This window comes from Crotalus tigris, unplaced genomic scaffold (assembly GCF_016545835.1).
Source record: "Crotalus tigris isolate CLP2741 ecotype Arizona unplaced genomic scaffold, ASM1654583v1 scf7180000017614.5298720, whole genome shotgun sequence".
Lineage (NCBI taxonomy): Eukaryota > Metazoa > Chordata > Lepidosauria > Squamata > Viperidae > Crotalus > Crotalus tigris.
The window spans coordinates 2,541,742-2,565,299 of NW_024096513.1; the positions used below are offsets into that span (position 1 = coordinate 2,541,742).

Sequence of the window (23,558 nt, forward strand, 5' to 3'; positions counted from 1 at the left end):
GGGCTTTCCCTCCTGCTGTCTGGATAAGCCAGCTTTTCAGGTGGAAAAGGTGGCTTTGGCTTGGCTAAAAGGTCAGCAACAGGACTGACCTGGAGAGAGCATTCCAAAGATAATAGTTGGCTGGATTAGATCCACAGATGTCACCTGCTGCAGCACAGACATCTATGGGGCAATTGAGGACATCCTGGCATGGAGATGCAAACCCTGCCACTGTTAAACTGACACCACAACACCACCACCACCAAAAGGCAGGGCTTGCATTGCAACAGCCTGTGGGCATCGCTACGTCCAGGAATGGCACCTGGAATAAAAGAATAAGAATTGCTCTTCTGCTGCTTTGGGCTCAGTAAATCAGCAAGAACTGCTCCATCTCTGATTGGCTGATTCCATCTTGCCCAGAGTCTGCCCAGAGACTTCTGAACTGGCAAAGCCAAGGGATGACGCGCCAAAAGTCCCCTTGGTCTTCTCTAGGGATGTGAAGACTTGCAATGTGCAAGCAAGGCTGCAGACTCTCCGGTCTCCTGTAGAGAAAGGAAACTCGCAGGCTTTTTAAACCAGTACATGAACTGAAAGGCAATTATATTTCAATAGTCACATTTATTCTGCATGTTACGGTTCAATTCTCCAATGAAAGGAAGTATGTAAAAATGCATAAACTAGGGCAAAGCGTGTATAAAATGCAAACTGAACTAAGATGTTTTCAAAAAAGCAGACGTGAACAAAACTTTAGGAAATGCATTGTGTCCTGGAAAAACTTAAAGTAAAATGGAGGTAGGGGTACCAGAGATAACAACATGTCGACTTTAACCTCAACTTCATATTCCTTCTACTTCTAACAATCTTAATCTTTAGTCCATACATATAAAATGCTAGAACTTGATTTCTTTTAATTTCTTCTTTCTCTCTCACAAAAATCTTCAAACCTGTAACAAGCCTTTTTTGTAAAGCCAATGTAGAAAACCTATCCAGGTCACTCTTCTGTTCTGTTACTTGTTTATTCCTTTTAATTATTATAACATTCACCAGCTTCTATTGTATGTCCAGAGTAATATCTTTTTTGATGTCATTCTTGTAGTTTTTTTTTTTTTTTGTAAATGTACTTTCAATTCAGTCTCAATCTTGTCAGGTCAAAGGTGTTCCTCTTCCATAGAGGTAGGTGTGTCTGTTGATATTATTAAAATTAATGGCTTTCAGAGGAAGAAGTGGCAGATTGAAGACAGTTCTGAAAAGCAGAGTTGGCAAATGAAATAGAAGGAACAGTTGGCACGTAGTAGACCATCTTTAATCATCTTTTCAGGAGAAGACTTAAGATTGCCAAAAATTGCTCCAGACAGCTGCTCCTCATGGAGAGAGCCCACGACAGGGGTCTCTGGTGGGTTTAGACCTTTTGGAGACAAGGGAATAGCCACCTTGCTCAAACCTACCATGGTGCCCTTGAAAGGACACTAAGTGTAGATGGCCGAGCCCAAGGGAGGGGTCAAACACAACATCAGTCTCAAGTTCCTTTGCACCCACAAGAGTTCTAAATCAAGCCCACCTTGACTTCCACTGACTCTTATTTACCGCCAATTTGCTTTGGCCATTAGTAGTTCAGATAAGCTTGCAATAAACCTTAATATTCATTTGAACTGTCTGGACTTCTGATTTCCTGCACTTGACACTAGGTTTGTATACTTCCTTTTCTAATTAGTTTTGGAAATTGCTTCTTAACTCTCTTTCAGCAGTAGAAATCTTTGGATCGACAAATTTGATAGCAATGGGGAAGTTTTATTCAGTCCTTAGTGAAGGAAAGTTTTAACTACAAATTTAAGAACTTCCCATGGGAAATACGTTTGTTCTGATTTAAAATAATAATATTAAGATTGTAAAAATTGGGCACCAGGGGGAATTAGAGGAAAGACTGCAATTAAAGGAGAAGAACACATCAATTTGAATTACAAGTACAAAATGAAGCAAAATATCCTAACACTGAACATACTGAAGGACATTTTTGGGCAATGGACTAGCAATCTCAATTTTAATGTGTTGAATAGTTGCTTACACTAACGAATCCTCTAGTTGAGCTTCTTTTGAATAATAACCCTTGATCCTAACATAGTATTTATCATGTTGTGTGAACAGTTCAGTGTCTACCTTTTCCTACTGAATCAAAAGAAACGCCTCCTCTTTGAAGGATTGGTAGCTAGGATGACACATCTGATAAATCTTATACCTTGAAATTCACACTTAAATCTTACTAGAGTCTATGATAAACTGGTGCAAAATGTCTTTGGCACATCACTGGACTTCTCAATCCCTATGTTAACATCTTATAGGCGAGCTAAATTTGTAGGCTGTAATGAGTGAGGTATGATCTTTTGGTGATGTTGACAAAAAAAGTCTTTATGTTCAGACAGGTCAGAGAAGAGGAGAGTGAAACATCCAGCATCCCCCCCCCCGGCAGGCCCCCAAATCACCTGACAAACTGCCTGAAGAACTTCACCTGCGTTAGTGGCCTGTGTGATTTGTTGCCAGATGTGACGGCCCACTGGGTAGTTCTGCTCTATGCTACTTACTAGATTTTAGGATCACAGTTCACCCCATAATTCTGAATGTGAATTAGTTCTCTCTGTAGGATGACGATCAAGGGTTCGTGATTGGTTACACGACCAACTTTCTTCCATATAGAAAGAAATTAAAATATTTGAGTCCAAGCAGCATTCCAACATATTGGATTTTTTTTTTTCAATCTGACCATAGATTCATGAAATGAATGTCTTGTTGCAGCATCTTTTTTCCTGGAATAAAACAGCACTCAAGCTATTCTTGAATTTTTGAGACATTATTTACCTTTCCCACGAACCTCTGGGCTTGTTTTTAGCACGTCAGTTTTGGCACAACTGCAACTGCCTTTACTTTCACCTTGTCTGATTTAATGCCCTCCTTAATTAATATTCCTACAAAATATTATACTTCTTGTACTTTAATATTGGAGAACCTGTTTGTTTTTCAGTTTCCATCAGCGTCATGTGGGAGTGCCTTTGTGTATATCCTGATTCCTGGAGTGCCTTTCATCAATTGTGTGGTGCAATGAAACACTTCAGGCCCAGAACACAACCCACACTACCCTCCTGCATTAAAAGTTGATCTAAGGTATTAAAAATACATACTGGCAGCTATGTACTTTTTTCATCCATTAGTATATATCAAAATTTAGCTGATTCATTTATCTTTGTACCTGCAAGTTCAGCTAAGAATGTCTATGGAGATTCTGCTAAGAATATCAGGCTATTATAAGACTCTAGTTGAATATATTTGTTTAATTCTTTGCAGTCTGGGTGAATCCTCAGATTTCCATCGCTCTTGTGAGTTAAAGCCATGGAATTTCTCCTTCAGTTGCTTCTTCCATCCCCTCATTTCCATTCTGCCCAGTTCTGCTTTTGGCTTTGTTTTTGATGCTGCTGATATATTTCTCCTAGCACACCCTGAACTAATTTTCTGCAGCATAGCTTTAAAACGATCAGGTTCAGCCGTACAACTTGGTTTTAAATGCCTTGCAAAAAGCCAGCATGTTCAGTAGCAGTCTGATCTCCAGGGGCTGGCCTCAGAGTCAAAAACCTCCTCTTTTCCTGGATCCTGCCAGATGGTTCTCCTTCATAGACAAGACCTGGAGCTTGCCTCTCCTGTTCAAGCTAATGGGCCAGGTAGATACCAGTAGGGAGAGAAAGTCCCATAGGTCACCTGGCTCAAGCCGCAAAAGGTTTTATAGATGGTTCCCAGCACCTTGAATGGACCCAACTTCACAAGGAAGCCCACATGTGCTGGATGACCGGCACCACAAGTGCGCCTGCTGCTGTGTTTTGCACCAGCTGCAGCTTCTGAATATTCTCCAAGGGCAGCCACCGGCGGAGAGCACTGCAGCAATCTGAAGCATGAGTGCCTGTGAGCAGGACCTACATCTTGTCTACCATTCAGCTTATATTTCAGGGAAACGGGTCTTGGTACAGTGGTTTATCTGAACTTTTATTTTCATTATTTCCGGCTGCCCAGAGACACCGGCTTCCTTATCTTCAGGTTTGACTTCAGAAACCAGGTTCCAGCTGAGGCTATCAGAGAGTTGCAAAAGCTGCTCCGGAAAGATAACAATAGCAAAATATCACTTTACTGGCAGGGCTGGGTACGGGGGGGGGGGGGGGGAAGGATGTAATTTTAAAAATTAAATGTGTTGCTTCCATGGACACGTTTTGCTCTTGGAGATAAAGTCAGGCCCCAGCAGACCCCAGCTGAGGTTATGGGGCTGGAAGTGACAAAGTGGGACAACAAGAGAAACTGAGGGGATTTTCTCTTTCAGGTTTATTTCCCAGATGGCCAAACGAGGTGCATTTCTTCAACTAAGGGGGCATCCCACTGCCTCTGTGAGAGATCCCTCCGCGTCTCTTCCTAAGCTATTTTCCTTTCCTTGACCCAAACTAGAAGCCTCCTTGCAGCAAAGCACAGAAGAGAGATAGTAACTCCAGACACAATACAGGAAATCCTCAACTTACAGCCATTCATTTAATAACGGTCTAAAGTTAGTTACAACCACCTTGGAAAAAGATGCTGACAGCCTGTCCTTGAAATTATGAGCATCGCACCCTCCCTTGGTCGCATAAAATCGCAATTCAGGTGCTCGGCAACTGACTTGCATTGGTGACAATTGCAGCATCTTGTGGCTATGCTACATGATCATGATTTGTGACTTCCCCTGCCAGCTTCTGACAAGTAAAGTCAAATGGGGAAACTGGATTTGCTTAACAACCACACAATTCATTTAAGGACCATGGGATTTGCTGTCAACCCTCCCAGGTAAACCAGACAGGAGACACGATCAGATGAACTGATTTTATTTTATGGTAAGGCTGATGTAGGAGATGACCAGGCTGAGTCCAAAGGGGGGGGGTCAAGCGTGTCATGAGTTTGGGATCTCTATGCCCCCAAAAGAGAACTAAGTCCAGCCCCTTTTGAAGACTGTTGACTCTTATCAGGTGCCAATTTGACTTGGCCGTTAGTGGATCAGATTCTTCTATATAAAAATCACATGTGCTTTTGAACTCTGTCCTGGCTCCTGGTTTCCTGAGCCTGACAGCTACATTACCACAGAATCTAACAAGTCTGAAGGCACAAACTCCCCCCCCCTCCTCTTTTAACTGCTTGATGCTTCTAAATTTCTTCCTCTGACTGGGACTCCCCCCCCCTTCTTTGTTTCCCAGCTAGCATCTCTTCCCTCATTCCCCAAGGCTATCTGCAGATTCCATTACATTTGCTCAGTCTGTGATAAAATTGATCGCAAAATTGGCTCTGATTATGTGTAAGAACCACATTGCTTAGTGACTGAAATTGTGGGCCTCATTGTTGTCATAAGTCAAGGACTAAAAACTGCACCAAAGTCTTTTCAGTGGATGTTGGGATTCTGATGGGAAAATGTATTCTAGATTTCTTTTTTTCCTATACAGTATATATTCACAGATAAGCTAGAGTATATTCAATATTTAAGAGTTTACTCTGTTGGCCAGATTAAATCTGAACCCAAGATCCACTTCAGCACATTTGTTTTCGGAATGCCTGTACTCATTCACAAAAATATTGCATGCACAATCCTCATTTCTTTGTCGCTCAAGAACATCTTCCTCTCTCTGGCCCTGACTAGGCTGGCTTCCTCAGAGACTGAGCGTGATCAGACTCAGATTGTGGAAGGCAAGGCTGATAAATGAGTCAAGATACGTTACCAGTGTGGTGAAGATGAAGTGGTAGTATTCTGTCATCATCCCCATCGCCATGGCCTGGGAAAATGCAGAGAGGGAGGTTAAAAGACCACCTGGGAAATAGGATCCGAAGCACCCAAGGTTTGATCAGAAAGGACCACTTTGCTGATGGACAAGCAGTCCCTGGGAGCTGAGATCATCCCTTTTGTTAAGAGGACCAATGCTGGTCAAGAGTCCATGTTTGTTAGGCTTGAGGACCACTCTTGCAATATGAAACATCTCCCAGAGGTTTGATTGCACCATTACGGTTGCCATCTTGACAACTACAAAGGGATTAAGAGCCAAACTGGATCAAAAGGCTAAGGTTTATGAGAAGAACAATGAGATAGGGCCAGATTTGGTTCATCATGTACAGAACAGCTAATTAAGAAATAATCCTAGGTCTCTTCTTCATCAAAGTGAGGAAACTCTAGTTAGAAATGTCGATGAAGATTTTCAATTGTCTGGAAGTTGAGTCATGGCAACTGGACTCGTTGGAACGTACCAACTCATCCAGCTTTCCTCCTGCAATATCTTCCATGAATTGGGGGGAGGAGGGGGGCAGGATGTCCAATTATTTCCCCCATGTGGCTCAGGGAAGCAACTTTGGCCGTTCTTTCTTTTTAATACCAGGGGAAAACAGTACATTCCTGCTCAGCTGAAGCCTATAAGGGCAAGATAATGGCACATTTACTGTGTGGTACACAACTGGGTCCCTGCCCCATTGGGAGAGGGTGCAATCTAAATCCCTAGGACTGATTCTGTGAGTTCCTTATTGTGCACCCAATATTGCCATAAGATTGGAAATGGAGGTTATAAGTCGACAACTGGGTGAGACCAAGCCTGAAATGCCACAAATGGTCCAGGGTGTCCCATTTCCAGAAGGACATTGACAGGATAGGAGGGACTGAGAAGAGGGCAACGAAGAGAATTCAGGGATTTGGGGGCACGCTTGATAAGGACAGGCTGAAGGAACCTCGGATGCTCACCCTGATGAAAAGACAACTTAAAGGAGACACGAGAGCCACATTCGGGTACATGAGGAGCTGCAAGGAAAATGGACTATCAAGAACTATTTTCATGATGAAAAAACCAGGAGCAGAAATTACAGATATATGTTACAGCTGCTCCCAGACCTGGCTCCTCATTCTACTTCTCATGTAAGCTTCAAATTGAAGCCAGGATGGCTAGCAACTGAAAGACTGAACTGCAGTCACAAACTTGGGCTTCATCACTGAGTGAAGATATGAAAAGTACTATCAGAACTGCAAGGCCTTGTAATACACACACACACACACACCCTACCTGCTTGAGGATATGCACAGCCATTGTGTGGGTGCAGTCAAAGATGATCCGGAACTCTCTTCCCCGCTTCATCTCCTTGAGCAGAGGCCGGGAATCTTCTGTGTCCAGGGGCAACTGGCGTATTTTCAAACGGATGTTGTATCTGGATGGAGCCATTATCAACTCCTGTAGCCGGATAAGGCCTTGGGGAAGACAAGGACAAACACAACATAGGAGCATGAGTTGTGTCGGCATTCTGACCCATGCCACCGCTTCCCAAGCAAGGACGTCCAGAGAGACCAAGGAAGTACAGGGTCGTGAGAGGACAGAATTCCTTCATTGGAGAACTCCTGGTGTGCCGCAGACTGATCCAGGTTGGTGAATCTAGCGCTTTGGATTATGCAGGGCAAATCCTTCCTGGGAAGTATCACAAAAAGACATCTCCCCAATGCCAGATGGATTTGAAATTTCGGACAAAGGCTCATTGGGGGAAATTTATTCCATTGTACAGAAGAACAATCTGCAGCTGCAATTATGCTATTGTGTCATCCCAAAACAATTCAGAAAAACACCTGCCCAGATAAAGCATTGCTGAAGTCTACATAGGTGAACAGGCTTTGCAATTACAGCTGATAGCAGCAGCAGCAAGTTTAAGCTAAGGAAATGAAAGCTGAGAAGAATAAGAGGGATTAAACAGCATCTAGGACCAGAAGCAATCCCAAAAATGTCTGCGTGCTGTTGGCTCAAGTATGTCCTAGATCAGGGATAGGCAACCTTGGCTCTTTTATGACTCGTGGACTTCAACTCCCAGAATTCCTGAGCCAATATAACTCAGCATGGAAACCTCTCCCTGTCCCCTCAGCATGGCTGGTTTAGGAATTCTGGGAGTTGAAGTTCATGAGTCATAAAAGAGCCAAGGTTGCCTACCCCTGTCCTAGATGGAGGAATCACCTGTTCTCTCTCCTCTGGGGAAAGAGAGCAGAATTGAAGCCTCCCCTGTTTGAGATCTGAAGGAGGAAGCCCAGGCTAGCAGTCAAAGTGGCTAGGCAGAGCTTCACCTGAGGGCGGTCATCAGACTGCTCTGAGAAAGACAAAGGCCATGCACAGCCTTTCCATACTGCAGCCAAGGCGAAACATTACCACGGAGACCCAAAGGTGTTTTTTCAAAAGGCAACTGGCCTTTGCTTTTCCTTGAAGAGGTTTTGCTTCTTCAGTTCATGGCAACACAGACAACCATGACCTGGATGAACGAGATTCCCACATTACCACGGAGACCCACTAAAAGAAATGAAAGCCTTCCAGCAGACTGGAAGAGGCCACCATTATTCTTTACTATTCTAGTAGCACTTGTTTTGCAGCCGCTCCAAAGTGAGTTAGAAATATTATTTAGTAGCACGTTGATGTTATTTTGATACTACTTATTTATTTATTCAATTTATTGACCGCCCATCTTACCCCAAGGCAACGCTGGGTAATATTAAAAAGATAAAATTTTACAAAACCTACACAATAGGAATTAAATAATAACAAAGATTAATACTTGACCCTAACTAAAAGATGGGGAGGGAGGGAATAGGACGAGCAGGGTGTGAGAGAGGTCTGTTCTTAGTCTAGCAACCATCCCAAAGTGAAGCCCCCCAATTGGAGCCCCAATGGCACTTTTTAAACAATTTGTTAAAATGTGTCATGATTTAAAACAAGCAATTCTCAACTGCCCCCACCCTACAATCAGTGAGGAGGCAGTCAAGAAGAGTTTGTCAGGTGGAATCTTTTTTTGTGTTCCTAGAGAAAAAGCTCTGCTCTGGGACTCCATGACAGGAGAGAACCTCCTGTATGAGGGGGAGACAAAATTGTCCCATGAAAGAGGAGCTGGAGCATAAGGGCAGCCTTCAGCAGTGGAAACTGGACTATCACCGTTGTATCTTGCACAGGAAGAGCCCGGGAAGCAGCTGCAAGAGACTCTGGCGACAGGTTCAGTCCAGTTCATTCTCCTGAACGTGGGCAAGTGTAACACTTGCTCCCCTCCACGGTAGCCACCATTCACATTTGGGATCAATGGGGACATTTTTGACAAGGGACACATCCCCAGTCCATCTTACCTGTGCTGTCATCGTATACAACAGTGGCCGACCTCCACTTCAGGTACTGTACGAGGTCCAAGATGGCATGGCTGAGAGAGGCATAATCTGGGTAGAGATTGACATAGAAGGTGTCCTTATTGTCCAAAGGGTGATGCTTCCACCGCAGCTGTATGTGAGGAACCTCCAGTGCATTGCAAATGGACTGGACCGCGTTGGTGCATGAGCCCTGAGAAGGCCCAAAAATGGCTACAACGCCCAGGGCGAGTTGGTCACAAGCTGGGAAGAAAAGGATCAAGACTGTCAGCCAGAAAAAATTCCACTTGGTGAGTTGTCATTTTTTTCTGGATTAGAAAGCAATAAATGAAAAAGAAATGACTTTAAAGACTTACAAACTTCTGACAAAAAAACATAACAAGGAATTAAAGTAAGAAAGATTTTGACAGTTTAAAGGGGACAATTATTTTGAAAGGCTGTTTTTAGTGAAACTACTTTAGACCAAATTGTACTAAATTAAATTAGACAAAAGATTTGGATCCTCGTGGAAATGCTTTTTATTGTCAAAGAGTCCAGTGAGTGACTGATACAAAACAAAAGCATAATATAAGCCAGACTGTGATGTTGATTGTAACTATGGAGATGTGGATTGTAATATTGATTGCAACTTTGAAGTACCATTGAAGATAAAAGTATTAAAGGCACAAGAAGACTTCCCCCAAAATGGGAGGAAAGAAAAAAACAAAGGGGGACAAGATTGCTTTTACCTTTTCACTTGGGTGAGATTCTTTCATAATGGCAACTACTTGAAAAATTGCAAGAATGGAGGGGAGGAGGGAATTGTTAGAGCAACGTGCAGGAAGGAATTGCACCAGAATTTCTGCAGACTTTCTTTGAGCTCATGAGTAATACTGTAATTAGAAGCATGTGATACCAAACTGACAGCTTTTGAAAAAAGAATGGCTGAAAGCAGTGTTGGGATTCAGCCGGTTCACACCACTTCGGCAGAACCGGTAGTTAATTTTTTTGTTGCCCAGGCCCATAATGGACTTCCGGAAGCAACATCTACACAGAGAAGCGGTTGTTCACCTATTTGAATCCCACCCCTGGCTGAAAGACTTGTAAAGATGAAAGAAGAAATAAAACAAAAAGTTAATTAAGATGGAAAGCTCTGTACAACAAATTTCTGGTGAGATAAAACAAATGACAAAGGAAATTATATTGAGTAAAATAGAAGTCACAGACGGAGATTGGAAAGACAGACAAATTGGCTCTACTGAAATTGAAAGTGAAGGAATTTTGCTTGGGACGGCTTCTGGTGAAGATATTAGAGAAAAGATTATTAAAGTCTTGGCAATTTTTTGGATTTGGAAGAGTAGGATACAGAGGCAAAAACTGATGATATTTATAGAATAAATTCAAGATTTGAAAAAACAAGAAATGTTCCAAGGGATTTTTGGCTACACTTTGTCACTTCCCTTCCCCATTTCCCTACTATCTTTATTTTCATTTGTATTTATATTATGAAATTTAGTTAAAAATAAAAAATAAAAGCAAGATGACAAGGGATCAGATTTTGGAGCAGGATTTTAATATAAGATTAAGGATTGAAAATACAAATGTAACTGTTCTTAAAGAAATTTCTATCAGATTCTCAGAGTGATTGTTATGTTTAAACAGCAGAGGTTTAGATTGATTTCTGTCCATATGATGAGACAATTATATTCAAGGAAGAACTGAAGGAGATTCAAATGGAGCACTCAGAGGAGACCACACAAAGCAATCCATCAGAGAAGGAAACTGAAAAGGATGATACTAGCTGTTACTGGTATTGATTTTTTTTTTAAAAAAAAATTGGCTTGATTATGGATTACAAATGTCTTAATATGAATATAAATGGAGCAACTGCTCCTCAAAAGAGATAAAATATTCTTATTTTAAAAAATTGAAGCAAGATACAATCTGACTACAAGAGACACATATTAGAAAAAAGAATATAAAACATTTGATTTATTAAAAAATGGGTGAAAATTTTATTCCAGCAGAATAAAAAAAAACCTGGAAGATGTTTTATATATTATCCCCAACTAAAACCTGAACTTGTATTGGTGTTGACAGGGGATTGGAATGGAGTGATTTTCCATAACTGGATAGAACAGTGTTACTCAGCATGGGCTGCTTTAAGATGTGCAGATTTTAACTCCCAGAATTCTTTGCTTTGCTGGGGAATTTTGGGAGTTTGAAGTCCACACACATCTTAAAGTGGCCCAGGTTGAGAAACATTGGTGAATTTGTGAGAAAAAAGAGTAAAACCATTCAAGACAAATTGCCAACTTTTTTTAATTTAATGAACAGGCTTGGGCTGGTTGATATTTGCAACAGAAAAATGGCAACTCAAGAGAGTAGACCTACTTCCCAAAAGGACATAGATCCTTTTCAAAAATAGATATGATTTGCATTTCAAAGAACGTGTTTACTAAGGTTTCTAAAGTAGAGATATTACCAAAGACTTTTAATCCTGTAAATTTGGTTTATAAAAAGAAATCAAGTTCCTTTAGATAAAGGATTGAATGAAATACTGTTACACAAAGCAGTAGTGGAGGAATGTAAATTAAAATAATTTTTAAAGATAATTTGGGCAAAAGCACTATTTAGGAATGGTTTGGGATGCAAGCAAAACCTTTATCAGAGGTTATTTTATACAATATAATAGTGAACTCAAAAAGAAGAGTCAACAGAGAATATAAGCTATTTTGAATGAAAAAAAAAGAATTAAAGAAATTCCCAGAGAAGATTAATATTTCTCAATAGATTATGCTATTACAATGACAGTTATCTATGTTAACAGTAAGAGAAATGGAAAGAAAAATAAATTATGCAAAGCAATAAAACTGAATTTGCAAATAAACCAAGGAAGTAACTCGCATATAAATCATGAAAAAAAAGAAAAGAGAACGATGCTGAAATGATGAGGGATATTCAGTAATAATGTACAATGTGGCCATATAAAAATATTTTATCAATATTATTTTAACTATCATAAAGCAAAATACACAGAGAAAATACATGATCTAAAGAAACAAAATTTACCAAGGATTATAGAAGAACAGAGACAATTTATAAATGGACCTATAACAATAAGGGAAATTTCTGAAGCTATAAAAAAGATTAAATCAGGAAAGACCAGACTGATTATCAGGGGTTTACTATAAATGCTCTGAAGATGAACTTTTATAACCTCTACAAAACATGATGAATTCTATCTTAGAAAGAGAAAAGATGCCCGAGGGTTAGCAAGAAGCTAATATAGCACTAATACCTAAAGAGGTGTAAGATTCACCTTTTAACTACAGAAACTACAAACTGACACCCCTACTAGAACAATGACTGCAAGATCTTCACCATGATTTCAGTTGAAAGATTGAAAATAATTTTGCAAGAATTTATTCATGAGGATCAATGTGACTTTTTACCTAAAAGACAATTAAGGGACAATATGTGGAGCAACATAATGAAAAGCAAACTGAATTGATCTTCTTGGATGCAGAGAAGGCTGTTGACAATTTGAATGGGGCTTTCTTGTTTAAGATATTGAAAGACTTTGGAGAGAATTTTATTAAATGGGCGAGATCGATTTACACTTCACGGAAAGCACAAATCATTGTTAATGGAAGTCTAACAAAACTACGCAAGATACAAAAAAGGAACAAGACAAGGCCGTCCATTGTCTCTTCTCCTGTATATTCTAGTTCTTGAAATACTGAATAGACACATAAGAGGATGAGAGGATTGTGGGAGTAAAGATTTAAAAAGGAGCTTATAAACTAAGAGCTTTTGCAAATGACTTTATCTTGGTTTTGGACAATTCTTTAAAGAAACTTGAAATTTTAATGGGTAAATTAAAAGCATTTGGTGCATTATCAGGAAACAAGGATGTTAACAAAAAAATATAAAAATACAAGATACAACTGTCAGATCCAAAGATTAAACAGCAAAATCCAGTTGAGCCCAGTTCTTTATTTGCTTATTCTAATAGACAGAATCTTGCCAGATTAAGTTACTAGGTATGTCCTGAGACAGTGATGGCGAACCTTTTAGAGACCGAGTGCCCAACCCCCCCTGCCCCCCCACCGTCCCCGCCCTGCAGGCCACCCACCGTCTCCACGGCCTGCCGCAGATCACCCAGGTGGACCAGCAGCACCATGGTGGCCATGCCTTCTGCCCGTGCCCCGCAGGATCATCTGCATGTGATGGGGCGTGAGGGTGGTGTTTTGTCCCCACTGCCCAGCTGCCATGTCCTTGGCTGCGCTGTTCCACGTGGGCCACACCCAGGGGCAACTCTCCTCTAGGGGGGCTGCTGGTGAGGAGGGGGCCATGGGGGGAGGCGGGGCTGGGGCGACAGTGCACGTGCTCAGAGAGAGGGCTCTGAGTGCCGTCTTTGGCACGTGTGCCATAAGTTCGCCACCACTGTCCTGAGAGATTCAGCTGTGTGCCTACCCTGAATTTCTTTCTCCCTCTTCCATCCACCTGGGGATGGAGCAGGCTCTGATTCTGGACCTCTCTCTGGAATGTGTGTCCCCTTCTCGCTAGGAAGCTGCAGTGCAACTGATGAGATCTCCCCTCTTTCTCCAGCTGCACATTCCATCACATCACTGCCCTCCTCAAAATCATTCAGTCCCCCTCCCCAAGTTCTCAAGAGAGCTGGGCAGGGACAGCAGGGACGGCAGGGATGAAGTGTTGAACTTTCACGAGTCTGATGACCCTTCTAAGTCAAATGACTCGTCCTGAAAAACAGCTACAGGATTAGAAAAAAAAAACTGCTCCGCTTTTCCTTGGGAACTGAATGCTTGTGGCAGAAGACTGGGACATTCCAGCCTTGGTTTCATCTCGCCCTCGGCTCCCCTGTGACCAAACTCCCACTCCACTCCCAAACGCCTCCTCTTGCTTCGGAGCACCTGGTAAAAGTGGAGGAGCTGGAGAGGCCGATGAAATGTTGTAGGGTGGACCTGCCTTGTGTTCTCCCACGAACGAACGCTCTGTCTCTGGGGAGCCTTTCCATGTATCAAACACCAAATTCCATTTCCTCTCCTCCTTGAATCCAAAACTGCCTCCATCTCAGACTCCTCTCCCCCGTCCATAATCACTGGTGAGGGTGGTGGATGCCAGGACCACAGAGAACTGGGAGGCGGTTCCTTGACTAGCAAGGAGCAGTGAAAAAGAGGGTGGAGCGTCATCAAAATTCTGCAACTGCAAGTAAAAGGCTACTGGGTTCACCTGTTGCATGATGGTGAGAGGGGCCACAAGCTTGGAGTCCAACTTCTTTAATGGCTTGGCTGAGATTAATAGAAAGCCATAGTTTGTCCTCTCCTGAAATCACTGCCTATCAGCATCTGCTCTTTGCTTGTATGCTGTCTTTGCCCTGAGCAATTCTTCCTTTAATAGGTCACAGGCTGCTTGCTGTTCCTGCTGCGCTAGGAACAATTCCTTGTTGGATGGTTGTAGGCAAAACCCCTGGGAAGATTCCATACGTTGCTCGGAATGATGACAGGTCAATTGATGGCTCTGTATACACTCGTGCTCATTGGCTACAATCGGATGAAGGAAAGCTGAGATCAACCTAAGCAAGTTGTGCTTCCTTTTTCTGGTTATTTGGCTATAACTTTTCATAGAATACAGTGCAGATAATTGAACAAACTATGTTGCATTACATTCTTGATTAAATTATCTTTCCATTGATATATAATTTTATGGTGCTACTCCAAAAAAAAAGTGGTGTTATTAGCCATCAATACACTTTTCCCAAAAGGTTTCCACAATTTTGGCCACTACTGTAGCTATCCATTGAATAGTTTAGCCCAGGGGTCTCCAAACTTGGCCACTTTTAAGACTTGTGGACTTTCTCCAAATCACTTTCATAAAACCCTTCAAAGGCTGCCAAGGAAGAAAATTGATCCTCCACACTCACCTTTCTTAGTGGCTTCAAAGCTATCATGGAAGTGTATTCTCTGGATATCGTAGGTTAAGGTTGTGTTGGGCAACAAAGTCCTATTTCTGTTGATGATGTTGGCTGAGAATCGGAAGGCCTGTTCTTCGGCGTTCATTACCTGGGCGTTTGGGCCATCGGCATATTCAAAGATTCCCCCTGCAAGACAAGTAGAGACTGTTATGGCCACCTTCCAGTTCCAGCCAGGCCCAAGCTGAGATTGCAGTTCCAGAAGAAAAGAAAGTGTGAAGAAGATACGTGAAACCTCAAACAGTGCAGTAAAAAAAAAAACAATTTAATTTAATTTAATTATTTAATTGCTGCCCAGTGAACAATTATGACCACCAGTGGGCAAACAAGCAATGCGAAGGGGAGCAATTTGTGACTTCCTGCCGGCTTCCCCACTGACTACTGGGGGACCGTCAGGGATTGTTGGAAGTGAGGGTTGTAGAATCACAGCTGACTGTGGCAGCATTGCAACAGCAGTGAAGCAGCAGCAGTAACATGGAAACACTGAAGCACCCACAACTTCCCACATTTTATTCCTGTGAGTCATGGGCGATGGCGTTCTGTAAGTTAACCCATTTAAGTTACCTTGGTTCAATAATTGCTGCCCGATGTCTTTCAATTTCGCACAATGAAAGGTTACAAACAGACAGGAAAATTTCAGTAGTATATAGATAGTGTAAAATCTTTTCTTTGGTTCAAAAATGTAATTGCTCTGGATGTCGAATTTTCAAAAGAACACTTAAATTTTAAAACTTCCCTATTTCTATCTAAGTGTTTTCAATAGATAACCTGGAAGAAATTGCTGGCATCTTTTCTGATAAACAAGCTTTATTTTTAAAAAGCGAAAGCTTTTTTGAGCTGCAAATACACAGAACGGCTAAAGAGATCTGGATTTAAATTGGGAGGCTGGGGAAAGGGGGGGCAGGTTGCATATGCAAGAAAACAATCAAGCTCAGAGAGGATCAAGGACCCCACAGTTCAACCCCAAACTACAAATATTCTCTTCTATCAAGAGTAAGAAGTAATTTGTTTTCAATGAGGTCAACTGACAATTGGCCGTGGGTTGAAACTGGCAGGCAAATCAGGAAGCAATGATTCTTGGGCCAGGCAGAAGCACTGTCTGAATGTGGAACCAGGGCCTGCAATATGCAAACGGGGACGAGAACAGCTAAGGCTCCACTGACTTCAAAGGCAGGGGGGAAAAGGATCTAGGATTGAAAAGCTGCAAGTGAGGCATGGAGAGGCTGGAATGCATTTTCTGCAGGTGACACAGATCGTGGTTCTTCCTTGACTGCAATAAAGATACTAAATAAGGTGCATCGTATCTATGAACTTCTGCTCTCTAAATATCAGGTGGCAATTCTGGAGAGTCCATGCCTACTGCCATGGCCAGGGAAGCCTGCCCAATACTAGTTGTAAAAAAGCAAGATCCAAACTATAGCAATAAGCGGGGCTACGACTTGAATAAAGGAGGCAGTTAAGGAAAGCCAGCTATGAGATTCTTCAAGACATGGTGGGAAGAAGGTTCCAGCCGAGATTTCATTTTTGTCAGAACTAATACTAAGGATTAAGATAGTCTTAGATCCCGTCAAATCCTCAATGTTGGCTTGTTCTTTTCAAGCTCACCCTAATAGTTACACCTTTTTAATTTAGATTTAAAAAGCCAGGTTTCAGGGTTCCACAGTTCTTCTTAATGCAATGATAAATATTTAAGAAAATTGGCATATTATCTTACATCAGGGGTATCAAACTGCTGGCCCATGGGCCGGTTGCATCATACGGAGGCCGTGCCCATCCCAGCAATGCAAAAAAAGTCGCAATACATCACAACACGTTACTTGGCAAGTTTGATACCCATGTCTTACATACACTAAGATATGTTCTTGGTCTTACACTTGACTCAGGATTACTATTAATTATTGGATTGTATTTGTTATGAGTACTTCTATGCTGCTTCAGCTGAGCAATTCAAAATGGTATAAAATCATAGTAAATAACACCACACACATCTGAGATAGCTAATTATCACGTCCTTAATCCCTAGATATCTGCATAACAGCTTTCTTTAACAGCTTTCTCAATAGTAATAGTAAGGCTGCATGGTTTGCTTCTAATGATTTCAGAGGAAGGATACTCCACACATAATCTCCAAATCCCTACTTACATACCTCAAGGAGGGTGAGGACTCTTAAAACCTGCTCTTTGTTGGCCTGTCTTGGGCAGTCACAGTCTTCAAGAAACAAGCACTTTGACGGTTACTAAGCCATGTGGGATTTCATAGTTATTACTACCACCTTAAATTGCACCTAGAAAAAAATGACAACCAATGACACTCCTACAGTAGGAAGGTTATGTGGGTGTGACACAACGCTCTTGTTAGTATCTGGGCTGTCATATTCTGCACAGGTCTAGTTTCTTGGTGATCTTCAAGGCCAGTCTTACGTAGTGGGGACTTAAGATAGATCAACTGCAATGTAACCAGGATGGGAGTAATTATCCCAAGTGTCTCCTATCCTGTGAAAGTCATATTGGCACTCACCCTCACACACCAAACAAAATTATACAAAGGCCTTTCTGGTTACAACCTCCACCTACTAATTCAGCAGGAGCCATGACTCCAGAAAGACCCCCCAGATTATGAAACAGTTCCTTTGTGGGAAATTCAAGGATATTTAGAACTAAACCTGGAACCATTTTGGAATCAGTTGGCAATCCACATTGTTTTGTCTGGCTTAAGCTTCATCCTCATCCAAACCGTATAGAGTTCAGACCCTGGATCAAGATTTTCACTCTATCTTGCATTTGCTCTGGGATAGATATACTGTATAACTGGGGATCATCAGTTATATATCAGTTATCAGACGATTTTTACCACTGGCTTTATATAGATATTGAACAAATGAGAGAATTGAGCACCATAAAGTGGAGAGGGCATCGTAAAGTATGTTACATATTTTGTTACATGTTGTGAATAAATCACATATAAGTTATGAATGTAGATGGCCTGTAATACAACCTTTCATGAACTCACTGGGAAACTCACATTGCTGGAATGTGTGTAATACTGATAAGGAAAGATTCTGAGTGCCTGTATGAATGATTCATTGTTGGTGATACCAGGTAAAACATTAGTGGGTATAAGGAGTATAGTGGATTGCACTTTTCATGGAGTCTTGGAACAAAGCGTGAGGATGTAAAGTTCCTGATGTGGCTGGGGCAAGATGGATACACATGGATTCTATGTAAACAAGTTGGGCATAAAGAGAAAACTGGAATGAACCCAGACCCCGAAGTTTGAGATGACTTTTGCTGGAGCAGGGGACACTCCGAGTCTGCTTCCCAGCCCACTCTAACGCAGCCTGGCCACCTGTGTTGAGAGTCTTTGGGAGTATTGTGTGAATGAATAGCCTACTTGCGCAGCAATACTTACAGTAACTTGAGTAGCCTTTTTGGCCACAGGTGTTTGAGTAGCCTTGTTGGGCATAACTTATTGTAATAAGATAATTTTGAAATTAGACAAGTATATGTACGGAGTATATGTACAAGTATATGTTGAAACTCAAATACTTTGGCCATCTAATGAGAAGGAAGGACTCACTGGAGAAGGGCCTAATGTTGGGAAAGATTGAGGGCAATAGAAGAAGGGGACGACAGAGAATGAGACGGCTGGATGGAGTCACTGAAGCAGTAGGTGTGAACTTAAATGGACTCCAGAAGATGGTAGAGGACAGGAAGACCTGGAGGAACATTGTCCATGGGGTCGCGATGAGTCGGACACGAATTCGCAGTTAACAACAACAACATGTACGGAAATGTGTCTTAGATTTTAGGAGTGCTGATTTCAACAAACTTAGAACTTGGGATGGATTCCATGGATGAAAATCTTAAAGATCTTGTAGTCCAACCCCCTGCTTGAATAGGAGGCCTTATCCCATTCTGGACAAATGGCAGTCTCTTCTTGAAAACCTCCAGTGATGGAGGCAATACCCACAACTTTTGGAGGCAAGCCATTCCACTCTATAACTGTTCTCACTGTCAGGAATTTTCTCCTAAATTCTAGTTGGAGCTCAGATAAGCTTCCTTCTTGTTCTACTCTCAGGTGCTTTGGAGAATAGGTTGACCCCCCCCCTTCTCTGTGACAGTATAAAGGTGCTTCAAATTTATGTTGGAAATCTGAATAAGAAGGGACATTTTATCATGCTTGGTCAATATGTAAAAACCCAGAAAATCCTGGATTCAGATGCATACACTGATTCAGAGGATTGTAAAGCTTAATATAGAATTGAAACCAGAGGCTTTTCTTTGGGGACTGATAGACAGACTGCTGGGAAAAGGGCATGAAACGCTTGTTTCTAAACATGATAAGTGCAGCAAAATCATTGCATGCACAAAGATGAAAACATCTGGTATCACCCACAATGGAGAAACATTTGGTGAAGGTGAAGGAGCTGAGATACGCAGATTAACTTCTTTGACCAGAAAATGTTGACTGGATACCCTTTGTAGCCTGTTTTGCATGAAACAGGAAAAAAATGAACTTATGATTCATGTTTTGATGAATAGATAGATTATAGAAGGAAGAGAAATGTAACAATAGAGTTAAGAGGTAAATTTATAACTGTATTGTATTCGGCATCTGCTGTAAAGAAAACAGAAAGCTACTTCTTGGTATCTTTTCTCTCTCTTCTATTTTTCTTGTTTTCTGTTCTCGTACTTTTAGCTTTCTCTTTGATTTCTTTCTTTTCTTTTTCTCACTTGGTATTTTTAATCTTTTTAAACAGTCTTTAATACACACACACAAACAGAGAGAGAGAAGGAGAGGAAGAAAGCTGAACAATAACCCAAGGAAAATGGAACTGCATCAGAATATACCAGCCAGCCCAACAATAAAGCAATTGCTTTCTAAATGGGAACCCTCCAAACAAATTACAGGAAGAGAAATGTAATGGCAAGAACATCAAAAGAATGGACATTCTAAATACATTTTGTAATGGTGGAGCTGGAAAATGCCATTAAGCTTATGAAGTCTATCGAAGCGTCTGGCTCGAGTGACATTCAGACTGAGCTAATCAAGCACCTTGGAACGGCTCTTGAAATTCTGCCATCGCCTTCCAAAGAGAGGCCAGCCCCTTCACTCTGGAAGAGTCCTTCGCTGCCCCCTTGCTGAGACCAGCTCTAGCAGGTGCCAGTCCCCTGCCTATGGACACCCACTGAGGCTGGTATTCAAAGTGCCCTTGTGCAGAATTCACCACAACCACGACACTATCCCCATCCCCATGCTGAGATTATTCAAAATATTGTTGTCTTCATCCCTTTCTCAGACGGTCCCCCCCCCAAAAAAAAAACTGCACTGCAGAGCTTTTGATCCTTTTTAAAATTTCCCATTGGCACACCCACATCCTTCAAGTGATGTCCTTGTGTGGTGCACTATTTGCACGACACATTGCAAGAGCCCTGCCCAGTGTGTCATCCTTTCATCCAAAGCAATTCAAACTAAAGAAAGAAACAGGATTTCAATCAGGATAGCCAGGTGTAGGCAAAATACTGAACTTTGCCCAATGTAGTTTTAATCGATGTCAAATCATAGGCACAGTCATTGTGGCTTTTGGACAACATACAGCACTGTTAACCATTGTGTGCTGCTATGGAAAGCTCCCATTTGAACGAATACAAATGATCGCTTCCTGAATCATTGCTGAGCTTGGCGGCCAGTTGATGGTGGATTCAGCAGAAGAGTTTATCCCCAGGAAATGTGCTGGCATCCCTCTTCTTCTTTGTCAACTAATCCATGCAAGCACAAAAAGCTTTGTCTGTGGTGCTGCTCAAACCACAGGAATTTATCCAGATTAAAAGACACAAAGAGCAGCATTGGAAAAGCTGAGCATCCATTATGCTGCCAATCAAGTGAGCCCAAATGCAGTTAAGTCTCAGGTCTGCCTGCTCAGTGCTCAGTCAAGATGCAAACCAGAATGAAATATTAATTGCTGCGGGTTGTGTTTGACACACTAAAAAACCCAGTACACCTGGGCTGTTGCCAAGCCCCTGTGGCTGCTTACCCCAAAGGGAGTTTGACCGACCTAGAGCAGGCATGGGCAACTATGGGAACATGGCGGGCTCAGGAATTCTGGGAGTTGGAGTCCACAGGGCGTAAAGTTGCCATAGTTGCCTACCCGGATGCAGAGTCTTAATGGAGGTGGAAAGACAGAGGTTGGTTGCCAAAAGCTTGGCAACTGGATATGTTTACTTGAGAAGCTCATTTACCTCTACGTTTGTTAGAATGGAGGTCTTTATGACTCTTTGTAACTCTAATCTTGAATATCAAGGGCCGGAGGAGAGTCGGGGCCCAGATAGCTTCACCCAACGTCCCCAATCCAGTTGGCCATTCCATCCCAGGTCAGGCCCGCCAGGAGACGGGTCTTCCTTTCAGCTGAGCTGGCACTGAACCCGAGCAGAGGCACCACAAGAGCCATTAAGAGGCCTTCCTGCCTCTCCTGGGCTGAAAACCCAGCCGGATTGAGGAGAGGCTGAAGCTGCCCAAGCAGTCCTCAGCCTCCCCCGTCTCAGCAGCTGCACCTTGGCTGTCCTTCTTCTCCCTGGAGACGCATCATCTCCTGCCCTCAGCCACCCGCTGAGCAAAATGAACAGCAGCCCCTCCCCAAAAGAACTCAAAGCTTTCCAGCCAAAAATATCCTGACCTTAAGCACCTTAAGCAATTCCTAAAATTAATGTCCGAACAACTTTACCCCCGCTTTTAAAAATGATACAAAACAAAACCAGGCAAACAAAATAGCCATGAGAGTTTTTCTCCTCCTCCTTTTTCCTTGCGTCATAAACTGTTTCTCTTTTCTGGGGTTTCCCCCCCCCCTCCAAAAAATTCAGGACCTAGCAAGTCTATGGCTGCCTTGTATCCAATAGGTAGAAAGCATTCCCCCCCCCCAGGACTGTGTAGAGGGACTGAACCCCCCTCTTGCTGAGTAACAAGCAACTCAAAATAATTAATAGATGAATGAAAAACGCAAATGCAGCCAGGAACAGATGGATCCCCCAATTCATTAGCAGAAAGCAGATCTTCTGTTTCAGTGTCGGGAGACCTTGTTGGCTTTTGTATTTTAACATTTGCAATTCTCTAGGCACTTAATTAGATTATATTGATTCGTATTTCTCAGTCTCTTCCTCCAAACAAGCTCAAAGAGCAAAATATAAGGTCTACCTCCTTCTGTTCTCCGAACAATCCTATAAACCGGATGAGGCTGAGAGCAGGCTCCTTCGCTTAGCTGGGTTGTGAGTAGGGATTCAACCTAGCATTTTTCTATACTTATTCCCAATACCCTGGATATGCAAGGGAATCTCCTTTTGAATTCTGGGTGAGCTTGTTCTACACAAAAACAAGAGAGGAGGGGAAAGAGAGAGAGAAAGAAAAAAAGAAAGAGAGAAAGGGGGGAATGTGTCTGCACATATGTTCTGTTTTCTTTGGGATACATATGGAAGAGAAGCCTGTAATCATCCTGTCTGCTGATTCATAAATAGAATAAAATAGAATAGAGCAGGAAGGGACCTTGGAGGTCTTCTAGTCCAGCTCCCCACTCAAGCAGGAGAACCTGTACCATCTCAGACAAGTGATTGTGTAGTCTTTTCTTAAAAACCTCCAGTGATGGAGTGCCCACAATTTCTGGGGGCAAGCTGTTCCACTGGTTAATTGTCCTCACTGTCAGGAAGTTTCTCCTTAATTCCAGGTTGCTTCTCTCTTTGGTCAGTTCCCAACCATTGTTTCTTCTCCTGCCTTCAGGTGCTTTGGAGAATAATTTGACCTCCTCTTCTCTGTGTCAGTCCCTCAAATACTGGAATACGGCTATCATGTCACCCCTATTTCTTCTTTTCTTTAGACTAGCCAAACCCAAGTCCTGCAGATGTTCTTCGTATATTTTAGTCTTCAGGCTTTTGATAACTTTAGTTGCTCTTCTCTGAACTTTTTCCAAGGTCTCAACATCTTTTTTGTAGTATGGTGACCAAAATTGGTTGCAGTATTCCAGGTGTGGCCTTACTAGGGTTTTATAAAGCGGTACTAACACTTCATGTGATCTTGATTCTATATGCCTCTGTTTATACAACGCAGCTGCACACGGCTGGCTCATAGTCAAGTGATCGTCCACTAGGACTCTCTCACAGTCGCTGTTTTTGAGCCAGGTCTCGCCCAATCTGTACTTGTATCTTTGATTTTTCTTACCTAAATGGAAAACTTTGCTTTTCTACACATTGAAACTCATTTTGTTGGATAGGGCCCATTGTTCAAATTTGTCAAGATCTTTTTAGATCCACAGTTTGTCTTCTGGGGTGTTGGCTACTCCTGCCAGTTTGGTGTCATCCCCTTCAATTCCCTCATCTAAGCCATGTGCCCAGTCAGGCTCTCAATTTTCATCTAATTCTTTGACCTTAACTTTGCAGATGTAA

At 42.1% G+C, this 23,558-nt stretch overlaps 1 protein-coding gene across 2 annotated transcripts in view; it reads right to left on the reverse strand.

Annotated features, from left to right (window-relative positions):
• Positions 1-23,558, reverse strand: part of GRIK3 (glutamate ionotropic receptor kainate type subunit 3) — a 117,810-nt gene that overhangs the window by 40,098 nt on the left and 54,154 nt on the right. For both annotated transcript variants that reach the window (XM_039328971.1, XM_039328966.1), the window contains exons 2-5: positions 15,084-15,260; positions 9,143-9,400; positions 7,065-7,246; positions 5,745-5,798 (exon numbers count right to left, since the gene is read on the reverse strand). In XM_039328971.1, the coding sequence (XP_039184905.1) occupies positions 5,745-5,798; positions 7,065-7,246; positions 9,143-9,400; positions 15,084-15,260 (671 nt within the window). The remainder of the gene's footprint in view (positions 1-5,744; positions 5,799-7,064; positions 7,247-9,142; positions 9,401-15,083; positions 15,261-23,558) is intronic.